This window comes from Wyeomyia smithii, chromosome 2 (assembly GCF_029784165.1).
Source record: "Wyeomyia smithii strain HCP4-BCI-WySm-NY-G18 chromosome 2, ASM2978416v1, whole genome shotgun sequence".
NCBI lineage: Eukaryota > Metazoa > Arthropoda > Insecta > Diptera > Culicidae > Wyeomyia > Wyeomyia smithii.
The window spans coordinates 5,637,070-5,654,160 of record NC_073695.1 but is presented as its reverse complement, the minus strand read 5'-3'; the positions used below and the strand labels follow the sequence as shown (position 1 = coordinate 5,654,160).

General features: G+C 40.6%; 1 protein-coding gene across 2 annotated transcripts in view; it reads right to left on the bottom strand.

Annotated features, from left to right (window-relative positions):
* LOC129724674 (transcriptional coactivator yorkie) overlaps positions 1-16,869 on the bottom strand; it is a 48,857-nt gene extending 31,988 nt beyond the window's left edge. For both annotated transcript variants that reach the window (XM_055679754.1, XM_055679756.1), the window contains exon 1: positions 14,761-16,869. In XM_055679754.1, the coding sequence (XP_055535729.1) occupies positions 14,761-15,440 (680 nt within the window). In that variant the 5' untranslated portion in view covers positions 15,441-16,869. The remainder of the gene's footprint in view (positions 1-14,760) is intronic.
* Positions 16,870-17,091: the final 222 nt, after the last annotated feature.

Sequence of the window (17,091 nt, the reverse complement as noted above, 5' to 3'; positions counted from 1 at the left end):
ATTCTGAATCTCACTAGAATGGAGTACCTAGTTGGTCGACGTTCGCATTCGTAACTTCAAGAACCATGAACCAGGATTACCCAAAAAAGCGACCGACATGAGCTGGACACCTTTTTTTGTTCCGACTTGGCCAAATTACAAACAATGGTACAACGGAAATTTGTTCTACTAGGACGTTTCAGGAGACCTTTGTCAATTCAATTTAATATATAATTAATACAGATATATGGCACATCATATCCGTCGGATACATTTACATTCTGTCCGCTATTTTGTTTTTGAATTCATCATTCAAATATTCCCAATGGTCTTTCTCTTTTTTCCGTGTAAACTTTTTCGATGCTGATGACGCTTTTGGCCGTCCACGGAACCAAACAAACAAACCGTTCATCCTCTGTGCGGTTCCATTTTTAGTGCTGTGAAATTGATATCCATCACATATGAATCACAGCGTCGGTGGTGTTTTGGGAACGGTGGCAGCGTCGCGGTGCGTTGAGGTCAAGCTGCGTCGCGGGCCAAGGCGGTCACTGCGACGTCACAAAACGAGGTGCCGTTCGCCATTCGGTGACGCAGACGGGCATCTGACAATCACATGGCCTTTGCTATGTCAATCAAATTATGATCGCACAAACCAATCGTGTAGGTTTGATGATCGAAGTAATTTAATAACTGCGTTGCACAAAAACAAGATGACGTTAATTTTAGATTTTGCTTTATATTTAAGGTTCATCAGTTCTCAAAATAGAACGGCTTTTTGATGGATTATGTACGTCATCAACAACTGGCTGCATAAATCTCGATTAATCGTTTTTTTTTCTTCGCTGACACGCTTGACGAACGAGTTGTAGAGATTACGACAGTGTTTCCACAATAATTTTCAAACTTGCTTTACCTACACAGAGCTTGGTATTTTGTCATCCTACATAACCAACGTAGAATAAACTTTCATCCCACATAGGCCACAGTCGATATGGCTGCAGATTGACCAGAATGATGAATAACTGTCAACGGACGAGAAACGAACACTGGGCGTTATACTTGATTAAATGCATGACAGCAGTCCGACGCCGCCGCCACAGCCAGTCGCGGCACAGAGAGTGAGTGGAAATCAGTAAACATCGCCTACTTCAACACCACACGAAAAACGATACGACGCTTAAAAATTGTGCTAAATTAATCGGAACAAGAAAGGGGTCATTAAAACCATTTGCTTAGAGAGTGCGGCTGAGATTCGTTTGCAAACGTCAAGCCCGTGTATGACGGCATCACACGGTTCACCACGCGAGATCAATATAAGGTACATACTTCGATCAATTCATCCTAACTAACACATACTCCCCTACTCGTGTATCCACTTTAAGGAAGACAGCTGCTGTGGCAACAACTCGAACCGGTTGTTTTCGAAATAATAGTTACAAATCATCCCTGCTGTGAGAGCTGCTTACAACGCACCGCTGCTACAAGCCGACTCAAATTCTGCCAGGGTGCGATGAGATATTGAAGTGCTCGCTAATCCTGGTCACTAATCTCTGTCAACTATCCGTCGTCGTCGTCGTCGTCATGTGTATGCATAGTCATGTACGACGCACTCGCACTTGAGCTTGTACCATCGGTCGGCAAGGATTCTTTCTTTGAAATCATCAAACCACGAATAAAGTTTGACTATTGTAACAAAAAACGAACAGATTGTCATAACTTGAAGCATCTATCGAATATGAAGGCTTTGACAAAAGATAGACAAGGATGCTGTACAAACCTCAGAGCTGATCAACCGTTACTACAGTGGCATCCTCCACTCACGGAACAATCGAAAGTCGCGTTTCGATGTGCTGCTGATGTAGAAATCAAACATTGTAAACCAATTATCATTTTTTTCTCACCAGCAGAGCTACCGTACAATCACGGACCGTAAGGGCGACGTGGGTGGCTATAGGCTGGATCAATACCGAAGGCGAACCTTGTACATCGGAACGATCGCATTTAAAAGCACTGCAAATTAAATTTAATAGGCTGTTGGTACGAATTGTTTCGCAAGCGGTTGATTGGTAGGAAAGTATCATAAAACTGCAGCAATCCAAACTTTTAGATGTGCCATTATAATTAAACCCAATTGAAGAGTTGGCCTAGTTTTCTGTAAGGGACACCAACCTAAAAAACTACGTAAGCTCGAAGATGATTAAAGGAAACATTTTCAAACAATTTAAAACTATTTACCAAGGTTTGTCCCAGCCTGTGCCATCATACAGCTCCAGCCAAACGATACAAATCATTGCGATTGCGCAAAACAGGCACAACGAGCAGCAATTATTGTTCGAGCCGGAATGGCGAACGATTTGGCCTGGTCTGACGTGTCTCAGTCTGGTCCTAGTCGAGCGCAGCTGCTTCCACCAAGATCATTGATCCAATCCAATCGCGCATAAATAGTAGCTCACCTGACGACGATCATGCTTTTTCTATGCACAATTGCTGGTGGCCGGCCAACCGACGCGACGCTGCCCGTAGTCGCATAGTGGCATATGTTGTGGACCCCTTCTAGCTTTGATGCTAATGCTCAGCGAATGAATAGGATTGGTGAGTCGCGCTGCGACACTGGAATCCAGCGTCTGTCCGCTGTAGTATCCCACGGCTCGGTTGCAGTCTCATGCTAACCCGTTTCAGTCGATTACGAAATTTTTAATTGTAGAACTAACTAACGCGTCCGTCGCTGCCGCCGCCACAACTCTGTCGCAGCAAGCAGCGGCGTTTGGAGATTTACAGGTTTCGGTGACTTGATGAAGGGATTAAATTACAATCAGAAACATGCGAGTAATTTTCGAAACATAATTTATTGATCTCCGGGGGTGATTACGGTTCGAGCCCAGGCTCGGCCGACTGGTTTTGACTGGGTGCTCACACAGTGCAGCAATCGGACTGCAGACATTGTAGACGTGAAATAAAAACCTAAATGAATAGTGAATAAATTTTTGGGATAATAATGTTTTTCGGTGCTATGACATTTTTGCTTTTGTGGTCATGCAAAATACAGTCTTTTTTAAGTAATTGCCGTCAGTTCCCCACAAAAAATATTTATGAAATTAATAAATTTCAGTCCATAATGATCCGGCTCCCAAATAGTATCGTAAGAATTCTAAAAGTTCATGCATCTGTTCCTGTCCAGTTGAAAGAATTCTGGATTCTGGTACTCCAGAATATTTAGGGTTTAACACTATTTATGACTTTTTCGCTTCGCAAATCCTGGAATTTCAGGACTTTTTTTATCATGGATGACGAAATTTATACATTCTGGATAAATGTATTTTCGAGCTTTTATCTTTAAACCTATAAATTAATGATTGCTTATCTTCTGTAATTCTTCCAAAATCTCTTCGGATTTTGAACTTCTAATTTTCTAGGATCATAAATTTTACAAATACTAGTTTTTCGTTTCTCAAGCTGTTCGATTTCTTCTTTTAGATTACTGGATCCTAACCCTATTTTTGAAGCTAGAAAATTTCCATTTGATTGTGAAGTTTTTTCATCCCAGATTTATGCTATTTTAAGTATCATTTCTAGTTATTGATAAGAGGAGGCCCGTGTGAATTGTCTGCTTAGTAAAAGTTTACATTTCAAGTGTTTTTTCATGAGGAATCGAAGTAAGCGTGGACACGCGTAGACGTCTTTTTTTTCGCGTTCGTGTTTTTTAAAAAAAATCCAGAATGGAAGACAAAGCGACTAAATATCGACAGTGAACAGATTGATTTGTTTAGTCATTTGTGTTGTGAGTGCCAAAAGTGATTTTAAAATCCAGATTTAGTGTGAAGATCCAGATTTAGTGTGAAAATTAGCCAGGAGGATTTTGACTGCTCTGACCATGTGGAGGGAATAGGATTGTGAAAAGAAGAGGTTTCGGATTGATGTTCGAGATATGACCCTAGAGGGCAAATTTGGTTTTAAGTGAAAGCTAAGTATTCTTACTTTAATTGTTTTTGTAATTATTTTTGTTCTCGCATAAACCGTTGGTTTTTGCGTCGACAAGTGAGGGAACTGTGTGTGAAATGCCCAGAGGCTCAGTGGTCGGGAGTTTTTATGTCAATATTTTTGATGATCCGAGATTTCTTACACTCTTAAAATCCTTTTCGATTTTTACCAGCACTTTGAATGTTGCTGTGACAGTTTTTCTTTCATCAATAACAAGAAACATTATCTTAATTCTTATTCACTAATCAATATTCCTTTGAGAGAGCGAGTTATGGCGCTATAACCGTAAGCTAAAAATGCTAGGACTAGAATTAGTACTCAAGTTCCAACCGTAACAGTTGAAGCGAGTAAAGGCGCTATATCCTTGGTTTCGAAACCCGAACATAAGGAGGAAATATCTATGTTCCATCCCAGAAGATTGGTCAGCAAAAGAGTGTACTTTCTTAGCTTTGTCACTCCCAACGAATTTTATAACTTCTTACATACTTATCGGTTAGTACGGATTGTCCCCGTTCTTAGATTATATTGTATTACATTACAGCATTACAGTAGGCCTGGCCGCTGACAAGAAAGTACATCAAACCATTTTTTTTTTAATGGTGGATTTCATTTTCCGCGATCCTTTCAAGTACTGGCTGTGTTAGTGTATACTAGACTAGTGTAGACTAGACCAGACTGGACATTTCAAGTGTTTTTTTTTTCTTTTTTTTCGCTGAAACTAGTGTGTTTAATGTGAGTGGTTGCTGCAGGCTGCAAAGGTGCTCGAATATGCAACGATTTCAATGGATTCATCAAGAAAGGTACAAATTATTGTTTCGATTTTGTTATGTGTTATGTGTTCATACTATGCTTGATTTCGCTCTTTTGCTCTTTGAATGCCCAGTAGGCTATATTTGGTTGAGGAGGCAGAATTCGCACAAGTCTTATATAAAGCACTTGTAGAGATACTCTATCTCTACAATTTGTCCAAACATTGTGTTGTAGAAATTGCCATAGGTACAGCGTAAAAGTCAGGCCAAGCTTGTAAAACCGGAGAGATGCTCTTTTGGTACCTACGAAAATAAAACAACTTTGGTTATGGAACTATAGCAATTTTAACATTGCAATGTTCAGACAAATTTTAAAGATAGAGTGTCTCTACAAGTGCTTCATATATGACTTGTTCGAATTCTGCCTCCTTGATAAAATATAGCCTAATGAGCATTCAAAGAGCAAAAGAGGAAACCAAACATGGCTCATACCCATTAAAAATTATTCGACACCCTATTTTACGTCGCACTGTAGGAAAATGTCGCATGTCGTGTGCGTGTATTGTATTTTATAATACATTTTTATTATCTCACCTTATGTGTATATGTGTACATACCCTCCCAGCTGGTCTCGAGGTACGATGCTGGCCTAACAAGCCAGTTGTCGTAGGTTCGAGTCTCGGCTCGGGAGAGACTGTTAATGTCAGTAAAATCGTAGCGCTGGCCCCGCAATTGCCCTGTATACTTAACAGTTGGCTGCGAAGTCTGTGTCTAATAAACAGAAGGTCGAGTTCCGAATCGGAATGTAGCACCAAGGCTTTGCTTTATGTGTACATGATCATATCTATATTGTTACATTAATCCAATTAAATCATGGTCATATCACTCATCAAAGTGAATTTTGATCAAAAACCCACCCCGCTAACAAAAACTCCCTTCCGTGGTCTTTGTAGGGATACAGAAGTATATTCGGTTAATGCAACGACTAAATTCTAAGATTCCTACCTTATTGTAGGTTTCTTGTGGCACTGGCACAACTCGAAATTCATAGTTTCAAGAGAAACGGGATTGGAAAATAAGCTCATAAAATTACCTTTATCACAGTCACGAAAACTATGAGCATGTTTTGTTTGATGTTTTCGATTTAAATTCCAAAGACACATCAGCTGATAGCTTAAGATTTTTTTGTGAATTTTCAGAAAAGTCTTTGTGTGTTTGACATCGTTTGACATAAAAATTTCAAAATGTAAAATTTTTTAATTGTGCCAGTGTTACACGAAGCCAACGATATCCCCACCTGACTGTAAGGACGTGGCCGGCGCCGTTATCGGTCTATAAAAATCGAGTCATTGAATGATGCACAGTGAGAAAGAATGACCGTCTCCCAGTCGTTCTTTCAATTGATTCATCGTGCATTTTGAGTTTCTCGGACCCATCACGGAGTAGCAACCATTGATATATACACTAAGCTGGAGGGTGGAACGACCAAAAAGTGCTTAACTTCAACATGGTATCAATCCCATAATCGATTCTTTGAAAAAAAAAATGGAAATTGGAATTCAGTTGTCAAAATGGCCTTGGAGTTCAGTTGTCAAAATGGGCTTCATGCAAGAGGAACAGTGTCTTAAAAGCTCAATTTGCCTCAAACGACGGGGTCTAAAGCGATAAGAGTGTTTGGGGAGAGGTTGACCACAACTCGGAATTCTGGAAGTGGGGGAAACCATACCCCGACGCAGGTAATATGCTTGTGGCGAGAGAAGAGTAGCATTTTTCTAACAACCGGCACCATCAACCAGGCAGTTTACGTCAACGAGAGCCTCCGAAAACGTCAACGAGAGCCTCCAGCAGCACACGGGTTCCGTGCTGTTTTGGCCGGATTTAGCCTCATGTAACTACGGCAAAGAAGCCCTGGAGTGGTATGCGACCAACGACGTCCGTTGCATGTGATTTTTGAATTGTGTTATTGGAAATTCTACGATTTCTAGATTCCTACAATAATATTCTATTGTTTTATGAATTCCAAAGTCAGAGTCTTCACTTTTTGTTCTGTATTTATTTGAACTGAGTTATGGTAACCTTGCGAAATCCGCATTGACAAATTCGTTTTTCTAGTTTCTCATTTTTTTTTATTGTTATAATTAAAAATTCCACTATTATGTGTATCTTGTTATTCTGGGAAGCTTCGTACCCATAAGGTTACAAGTCAGCTTTAGCAAGCGGGTGGTCGTGAGTCCGAATCTTAATAGAGTCTAGCCATGTGGTTGTCAAAGGACCTTATCTTTTATATTTTCACTTATTTTTTCGTCGGTCCAGCGTCCGGTAGTTGTACTAATCACCAACGCCCGCGGAGACGACTTCCCCCAAGACCCTAACTAACGACCCATTGACTAACGAACCGGTGCCGCCACCTTTACTTCCTCAAGCGATGTAAGGCTTGATCCTAGAGAATTTCCGTCTCAAAAGATCTCCCAGCATAGGCTAAGATTACACCTACACCATGTTCAATATATTGGAATACGCATGTTTGCCTTTCTCATTCCTTTCGTATAGTATATGCAAGTATTAGTGAGCAGGTGGATCTCTTCTATCATCTCTGTCGGTGACTGACTATCGAGATCGGATGTTGGAGTGGAACGGTATACAGTCAGGAATGTTTCCAAAACGACTTCTAAGGAAACTGCTCATCTGCTGTAGAAGTTGGGCCACCTTGAGAATCATGTCCTGTGGCTGCTAATCAACTCTGTCTCCTGCCATGTTCGTGAATTCTCAAGGTACTCGCCACCAAAATGATATGTGCAAAGGTTTGAATGAACTCGAGGGTTACTATTGAAGAACATCTATTTCTATTCGAGGTTGGACAAAGAATAATCAAATTTTTCATTCTGCTATCACGGACAACTTTTCAATGGTTGCCTTGATGGAACACACGTCACGCTGGTCATGAATTCATTTTTTCTAATGAGAAACTAGACAATATCATTCCATTCATTTTTTTCTGATGAGAAAAAGACAATCTTTGAGTGTTCCTCGATTCCAGAATGCTGCTCCAATGACCCACTGGTTTGCATCGACAAAGGTATCAAAGTTAATGTTCCTTATTATAAAACGGAAGTTTTGGCGAAAATGGTTACCCCGAGTCTTTGAAAACTCTTCGAAGATGATCATTACCATCAAGACGGTGCATTACCGCATACTGTGGACTTGGTTCAAGTCCAGTGTAGGAATAATTTGACGGATTTCTGGATGAAACTAAATGGCCGCCAAGCTCCGCAGATCTGAACCCAATGGACTTTTTTGAATAATCCTACATGATGTCGAAGCTTGTCGATTCAAGATCTCTAACTTGAAAATCTAGGATGAAATATCTAATCCGTGCGTGCCGCCTGTGACAGCTTCGAAAAGTGCCATGTTTTTCCATAAATATCTTCTATAGATGTTCACTATGAAAAGTACTTTCAATAGAAAAATACTCCGAAATTTAACGTTTGATATTCACATATCACTATAGAATTTTGAAGTTGTATACGAATTCATTGAACACGGTGTAGATCAGTTGGGTTGGTTGTAAGTGGATCACGCCACCTCACTACCATCGACACCTAACTCGGGATTGGGATTTGAACCAGGCCAGCAACGTGGTTGACGGAACAACAGGTAAACTTCGAACGTGTGAGTTCTTTTGTCCTACCTTAAATTCTACGTACTACCTCCCGGGAATTAGTACTACCGGATGCAACTGGAATGCTTGGAACACTCTAAATGAATTGCTTGCCAACTTTGGTATTTATGGCCAAAGTCTACAATGACTCGTGTCATGTTCAAACCTAACCTTAGCCAGATCGTATAAAGGAAAATTCATAAACTCGAACGCAATTCAAACCGTAACATACTTTTCAGAAGAATATAGCGTTGGCAAGTTCTAAGGAAAGGAAAACAACCTTAACGATCGGCTTAGCTAGAGAGAGAGACAGAGAGAGGTCGGCAGGGCACCCCAGGTCGATGCCGGCGTCGATGGAACGTCGACGGTGGTGCGGCGACGAGTATTTTTACGCGAATCGAATTGAGTTTAATTCAGTGAAAGATTTGAACAGTCCTCCCAGGGGCTAAAAATAGCGTAGCGCAAAATTGAAAATAACCATCAGGCAAAACCGAGACGGTGTGTCAGGAACACTTCTGGCTTAAGCTAAACCGCGCACGAATATAACGGAAACTGCTAAGTACTTCTAACAGCTTTATAACATTTACAGTGATCGCCACCACGGCAGAAGAGAAAGCAGTTTTGGAGCTATTATGGGGTCGGAAATCGGGTGGTACTTCAACAATGCGTAATGGCTGGGTTCAGTTCGACTGTGCGACAGAGCATCCAGCATCGCGAATTCGACTCTAAGCGTGGGCGAAAAAATAACGATGTTCAGCTCATTACACACCTTGAAGAACGTTGTTTTGACGGAATGGAATAAACTAAATTTATTCATCCTGATGCTGCTTTGTGTGAAGCAGTCGTTCTGAATTCGGATTTGTTTATTTTTCTAACTTTTTGAGCTGTATCTCTCGTGCACTCTATAAATAGAGATCATGCGCGGAGTCTAATTGCTCTCGAGTTTCCCTAATGGAGCTTTTATCTTATCTCGGCTTTAGACTGACCGTCGCTTTGCATGTTAGAAGAAAACAGCTCTCGTGTACGCTTCAAACAGCCATGTACGCATACGGAAAAACAAGCGCGCAATTTTCTCCCTTTTACAACATCTCTATTTTCGGAAAATGAGCTCAGTTTTGCTGGAATCACGAGAACAAGTTGCTTGAACTATGTGTGATGATAACAACGTTTCGCGGTTCCGACAAACAAGCTTTTGCACTGCTGCGCCTATCATCATGTCAGACATCGCAGAATGTTGTAACATTTGACAGCTGCTATCTCGGTTCGGCCGTCGTGGTCGACAGACTGGCGGTCTCATTGGCGGAAATGTTTGGAAAATTTAGAGACCTTCGACCACTGATTGTCCGTCGCAGTGCCGTGATTGGCAAGTGCAATCACAGGATCTAACGGTATATCTATCCCCCGTTAGGAGTTAGACTTATTGTCGGAGTACGACATATGCTTTATTTACGGCAGCTGCTGTACCTGAGTTGCTGTCACCGTTAGGGTAGGTTTGCCATACCTAGTCACCAATTTCCTGCTCTCAGCAACTGGATTCGCTTCTAGGTGCCATACTGGATACTGGCCGCCGGGTTTATTTGCATTTTCTAGACAACTTCATACGGTGCGCGCGACAAGCGCGAGTAAACAATTGATGTTTTATCATGATGCTACGGGATGTCATGTAAATTGATAAGCTGCTGGTATCTTTGGCCTTGTCGTCCATGACAAGTGTTTTTTTTTTTTCTTTGAAAAAGAGCTACTAGAAAGGTTAAAAACATTAGTAATTCCGACAAAACTCGCTGCCATTCTTTTATGTCGAATAAATATTAGTGAATGAAAAAACTACAAACATCCTCCGTTACTGAAAGAAAAACTCAAAATCAAGTTTTTACTATTGTAATTGACGCCAATTTGTTCGGCCGTGTGGAATGAAAGCCCCCATCGCAATTATCATTGAATCGTTGATTGACGTTTACCCAGTAGTGAGTGATACCCAGTCGCATGTATGTATAAAAATCTATGCCTGCTACGAATCGACAAGCTCGGGCCCTATTGTGAACCGAAAGCAGCACCAGTGGAGATGTTATTTTGTAACTCTTGCACGGCGATCGTTCGTTAGACTCTCCCTTCTCATGTCGGTCGATAATGATCTATCATGTACGGGGGCTGCACCTCACCGAAGAAGCGTCAGAGTATCAGCAAAACAAACAACAACACCACCAACAACAGCCAGCAGTTGCAAAGGTTCAGACTTTAGATTGAATAAACGATTGCAAATCGGCGCGGTGGCGGCACACATAAGTCACTGTTGCACGCAGCCAGCAGACAGTGAAGCTCCGATTGAAAAAAGGGAAATTCGTCAGATTTGCGGAACGGTGAACGTATAGACAGAGCCTGCCTGGCAGGTAGTAGTAGCACACCACCGCACCTCACCCCATTATTGTGAAGGAGTGCCAGCCATCCGCGCATGCCGGGTGTATTGACAAATGAAATAGGCAAAAACTGAAGCGCACTGTCCGAAAACTAATAGACTAGCTACAATGCCATCAATGGATTTTGTTTTTTTTTGTTGCTGTCTGCTTGTTTCTAAATTTTCTGTGGCTTTGAAATGATGAAAAAATCTAAAAAATTATCAGAGAATTCTTTCAAAGGAAACACCAAGAAATAATCCTTAAAAGCATACGCGTAATTGACTATCTAATCTGATTATGATTGAATGATTGTTGCAAAACAGCTTTCTGATGTCAACCCGACCCAAAAAAGCAAGGCAGTCAATTCTTTTGACCCAACACTGTAAAAATTTTGTGATTTAAAATATTTCAAAACTACAAACAAAGTACGAACTCTCAAACTATCATCGAGCGATCGCAGATGCCATCAATTTCAATTTCTTTCGAAGTTACAATCTATTAAACAGTCACTAGCGGTTCTACCGTAAAAGATTGCTTTCGAAGTTATTTTTGCATACGTGTGTTAATAACTAAACGTTTTCATTTCATAATGACTCACTTGTTTGTACTGTCTTAACTTGACGTACTGTCATCAGATGAAGATGGAAAAAACTGCTGCTAACGGAACACCTGTCCAAATATTCCTGCAGGCACGCTCTGCGATTGCACAGTGGCTAGTAACTCGCAAAATTATAGAAAATAATTGTTTTTATTTTCTGTCTAGAATTTTTTCCATTTCGATGGCAAGATTTAATAAAAAAAAGTCAGGTTTTCATTATTAAATTCCATATATTCGTAGTGGTCCTCAGCTGTTCTAGAGGTACGCTCAAACTAGATAGCTCTTTAACCACTCATGTGAATTTTAGTGCTCCTAGCGAAGTCGGAAGTGCGTAAAGTCTTCAGAGATTCGAATGTAATTTCCCCGTAAGCAAACGTAGAAGCGACGAAACCATCAAGCAATTACTCTGCAGCCTTTTGACGCACTTTTTTATTTACTAGAGGCACCAAAATTTACAGGAACGGATAAAAAGCAATTATTTATCCTATTTTTCTAGTTTGAGCTCTACGGCAAATTTTATTCGATTCTTTCGACCAGTGCACAGTGGTCCAAAAACGGCAAAAAGTGGAACGTAATTCCATAGCGCCTTTCACTTTCATACTAGCTTAATGGTGTCTTCGGAACAATTGTTTGTATGAATAATCCGCTTAGTCTCAAATTGTCGAAAGTTATGTAAAGTGTACTGTTTTAAAAAATAAAAAAGCTGACTTTTTTGTGTAAAGAGTTAGAGGAATTGTTTATTTGGCAAAGTTGTGGAAATTGGAAAATATAACACTTTGCTTAGCAAACAAAAAATTTCCATCGTCATTGGGTACAAAAGCAAAAAGTTTATTATATGGAAGTTACTCAAAATTTAGTTTTTTGTAGTTAAATTTTGTTAGTTGCATTTTACAAAAAAAAAAAATGATATTCGGAGGAATTATTGGGACACACAAAATACATATTTTTGCCAAAGACTACACATCTCCAGGACTTTTCCTTACGAAGTTATAGCATATTTTATCTTATTTTTTCGAATAGATTGAGAATATGTATATGGTAAAAAGGGGCAAGTGGAACCATGATGTCAATACATTTCCTTAAAGTTAAGCTCTAGTACTACAAAGTGTTGCATGTTCAATTTGTCCCAATTAGGGTTTGCAATCCCGGGAACGATTTCCCGGGAATTGCCTTTTTCCGGGATTCCAGGATCCCGGGAAAAGGAATATTGATTCCCGGGATCCCGGGATACCCGAGCTCCTCGGAAAATTTTCCTTACAATATTGCAATAAAACTAAATATCGTATCAAAACACGAAACTTACGTCGTAGAAGTGTAGAGCAACCTTATAGTGTGCATTATACCAAGCAAATATTTGCTTGAAACGACAATCAATTTTGGCTTGCCATGTAATATCAAATTATTTGCTTAATCTATTTGTCAAAAATATATGCTTTCTTATTCAGTAAACGATAAATTAAGAAATATTTTCTCCGTCTCATGTCTTTTTTGCTAGTGAGTTTACTACTAAGCGGATAGTTGCTTGATTTTTACTTTGATTATTGACAGAAAATTTTTAAACCTGTAAATTGATAAAAAAAAATTGAAAGCCGTAAATCAATGCGACCAGAAATAAATAAATTAATAAAACTCAGTCAGTGTAATTTGGGTCGTGGCCGCGATTTCACATTAATTACGAAGGCATTCAAATGCTCTGAAATCTGGTTGCCAAACACTCAGCTTTATCTTCAACAAACTAAAAGTATTGGACTCTTCAGTTTCTAATAAAATGTAGCAAGAGCTGGAATCGGTGATTTAGAAGTATTTTAGAAATCAGACACCAGCGGTGATTCAGCGATCTTAAGCAAAGTTTTACAGAAGGGAACTACATTATTTGGGCCTAACGAAAAACTGTCAATGGAACTGAGGCGATTGATAGACGATTGTTCATGAATTTCTGGAGTGAAGTTGAATAAATTTTGTTCTTCAATTGATAATTAAATTGTAAACGATTGTTTAAAACTTTTTATTAATAAACATTATTTGAAATCTTATTTTTGCTAAGGATTTTTTCCTTTCCCGGTTCCCGGGATTTCCCGGGAAATGAGATTTTTCATTCCCGTTTCCCGGGAAATCTATTCTCGGGAATATTACAAACCCTAGGCCCAATCCCATATTCAAATACGGCAAGCATATTTTACAGTAGGTTTTCAAAATCCCAATTTTTTGTGTTGAGCGTTTGTTTGGCAAAGTTCTAGAATATATGAAAACACGAATCTTTGCCGGATAAGCAAAATTTCTATCTTAATTAGGTACAGAGTTACAGAGTATTTTACATGAAAGTTACTTAGAATTTAGTTTTTTATACTTAACTTTTGTTAGTTGCATTTTACAAGAAAACATTGTTCTAAAGAAGTATTGGGGCATACTAAACACACGTTTTTGTCGAAGATTACATATCTCCAGATCTTTTCCTTAAAAAGTTATAGCATATTTTAGCTTATTTTTTCGATAAGTTTAAGATTGTTCGCCGTTGAATTAAGTTCCGTACATTAAAGTCGGCACCAAATCTTCGAAGAGCATAACCAATGCTATTGCACTAATGTAAACACGATAAATACCACACACGAGGACCCGTCTCTTCAGGAGCACAGAAGTGGAAAACAACGCGAAACAGCGGAACCTAATTATGAATCAAAACAGGATCGATTCGGAAGGCAGAAGTGTGAGGAGGTGTGGAAGTAAACAAAAACAATTGAAATTGGAACAGAGAGAGGATGGACTAGGAGAAAGAACACAAAAAAAAACAACAGAAAGAGACGACAGTGCAACAAGTGACCGCCGTCGTCGTTGTCATTGTCAGGACAGGTAACCGGATATCGATGGGAATCTAGATAAGCAACGTTTCTTAGAAAATTGTGTTACTGAATAATGGTGCTGATATTTTTACCACCACATGAAGAGACCGAGCGCATTCTTTTGCGGGTTGTGTTTCGTTTGTGTAAGCACTTAGGTAAGATTACCTTCCTGTTCGTTATCCAGTTATTCAGTTGCCTAAAAGCCCAACTCAATGCAGCGTAAAATTCCGTGGAATTAAACCGGCTGAAGTCATCGGTTTTCGAATACTTGCAGAAGTGTAATTCGTTGCGATTTATTTGTTTGGCTGAAGAAATCGTCTTCAACTTCTCTAGTCACAATAGCTACATGTTTTTCTGAGTCTGCGTACCTTTTACCTGTTGGCGGTTACCTGTCTACAGTTATCGTAACAATTGTACACGTGCCGTTAGATAAATCGACCAGCGAAACCTTTCAGTGTCGTGTACCCAATGAAAGTCAATCGTAGTACAGAAATTATTAACAAAGAGAGAGGGTTCGAGAAGTAACCAGCAAAATTCTACAATTCTGGGAGGAACTATGTTTACTTACTTTATGTAGTAGATGCGTCCATCTTGTGTCCTGGCCTGTTCCCAGCCGGGTGGCAAATCACCGAAAGCGTGTTGATTGGACACATCGTACGAGCGTCCTCGACTATGTAGATGCTGAAGGGCCTGCTTCGAGAGGCCACCACCCTGCTGCTGGCCAAGTCCCGTTGCCCCGAGACTGTTGCCATCGTTGCTGCTGCCTACGTTAGTTTGCTGTGTCTTACTGCTATTTACATTACTACTGTTGCTGCTTTGTTGTACTCCGCTGGAACCTGTGATACTGGCAACCAGACCGGCCGGAATCTTACCCAGCGAGGCCGGACTGCTATGGGCACGACTGTGATGGATCGGTAAACCATTCGGACCGGTTGTGACTCCACCCAGTATGGTGGTTCCGGAACCAAAGGCCGAATCAGCCGAATTCTCTCGTGAATGTGAAACCGACGGCGATTTGGACCCGGAGGACGGTGGCTTGAAGAACGAGTCTGGCAGCTTTCGCATACGGTATGGTATCTGCAGCGGAAATTTATTGCTGAGTGCTTTATCGAACAGCTCGTTCAACTTATCGTTAGAGTCTTTATCCACCAGAATTATCAGATTTTTCTTTTTGCTCGCCCCATCACTTTCCAAGGGGTTTGTGTTGCTGCTGGTGTTGTTGCTGCTATTATTGCTATTAAACGCCATCTTGTATCCGCTTAGCTGTGTAGTTTTCTATACGTGTTCGGAGAGCAGCGCACGCGAGCGCGAGAGAATGTAGAGGTATATGCGCGTTTTACTTATTGCCTTGTTTTTTTCTTTTCTGTCTACGTCTTGATATTCTCGCCCCTAGGCCTGTGTGGAGACACTTGGCTGTGACTTTGCTTCTCCGTCGTTTCAACTTTACTTAAGCGATAAAATTAGCTTTTCTTAATATCGCTTTTTTGTTTTCTTACTTCTCTTCGCCGTGTTTTTTCTTTTTCGTCAACTCTAGCGAATAAAACTCGTCTTGCGTATGTGTAAATATTCTTTTTACTTCTGCACTTGTTTCCTTTCGACAGTGATTTAGACCACACAGCTTAACTTGCAATTTTTTTGCAATTATACTCTTACTTCGCGTTGCTTCCGCCACGCTTACGTCTGATTTGAAAGGCACTTAGTTCCCTAAAACGCACAAAGTTTGAGGCGCATAGGTACAACACGGTCTTAATGACTGCTGGCAAGAAAATATATGCACTTGTTCGCTGCTCCCGCACTCAAGAGCCGCTAGTTTAGCAACTTCACTGTTTATTCATTGAATAAATTGCGGTGAAATCATTGAACAAACAAAAATTGTACAAATCTTTGATTTTCACCCACTTGAACTACGGCTTAACTAATAATTATGGCAAATAAACTTCCTTTTTCCTAGTAATTTTTCTCGGGGGCACATAATAACACCACTCTCTGCTCACTAAGCGCACTTCGCTGTATCTCTCCGCCGCTGGTGCTACTAGTAAATCTTTTTTCACGACTTCGCTTCAAATCATTGCTGTTTTCGATCGTCATTCGTGCATTTTCTGCATCGCTTCCTACAAACGCCAATCTCTGCACGGCGTACACACATCAGCCTGAGGAAAGCAGCGATTAGCAACTGCCCACAAAAACCTTTTCGTGTCACGATTCAATTGCACACGTCAGAGCACTGACACTTCTCACGAGCTTGTATCTTCGAACGGACGGGAGTGCGTTTCACCAGCCAGCGCAAAACAGAACCGCCGAAAAAAAACCAATGGAGCAGCTCCAAAGAACGGAGCTAAAAAGAAACAAATAATGATGGAGGAGAAGAGTGTTGGATCCGCGCGCACTTCTGCCCACTTTTCCAGTGTCCACCACTGGCTGATTGACTGCGCCTTTACTAGCCAAAGACAACAGAAAAGAATAACAACAACAATAATGCAAAACGAACCGAAGACACACACGGATAACCGAGTCTACAGAACCAAATCAGAGTTCAACCATACTCAACAACTGATTCTACTTGACTAATTATTGCCAGACACCAGTTCAACTCAGAGACTCCCGCTAGTTCAAAGTCGCCAGACAAGTTCCGCACACACCTACAAACGCTACCAACTCATTTTGAATGACGTGACTGACTATACAACACCACAGCGGGCGCACCAGTGGCAAATCACCATAAACCAACCAAGTTCTCGCACTCTCAGTTTAGAAAGCTTTTTTTCATTTCTCATCTCTCACTACCATTCGCTCCCATTCTCGCTGTACAGCTCATTCTTGTCTACCACACAGAAACACGGCAGCGGTCACTATGCCAGATACGCAAGGCACCGTACATTCTCGTACGTGCGATCGGCTC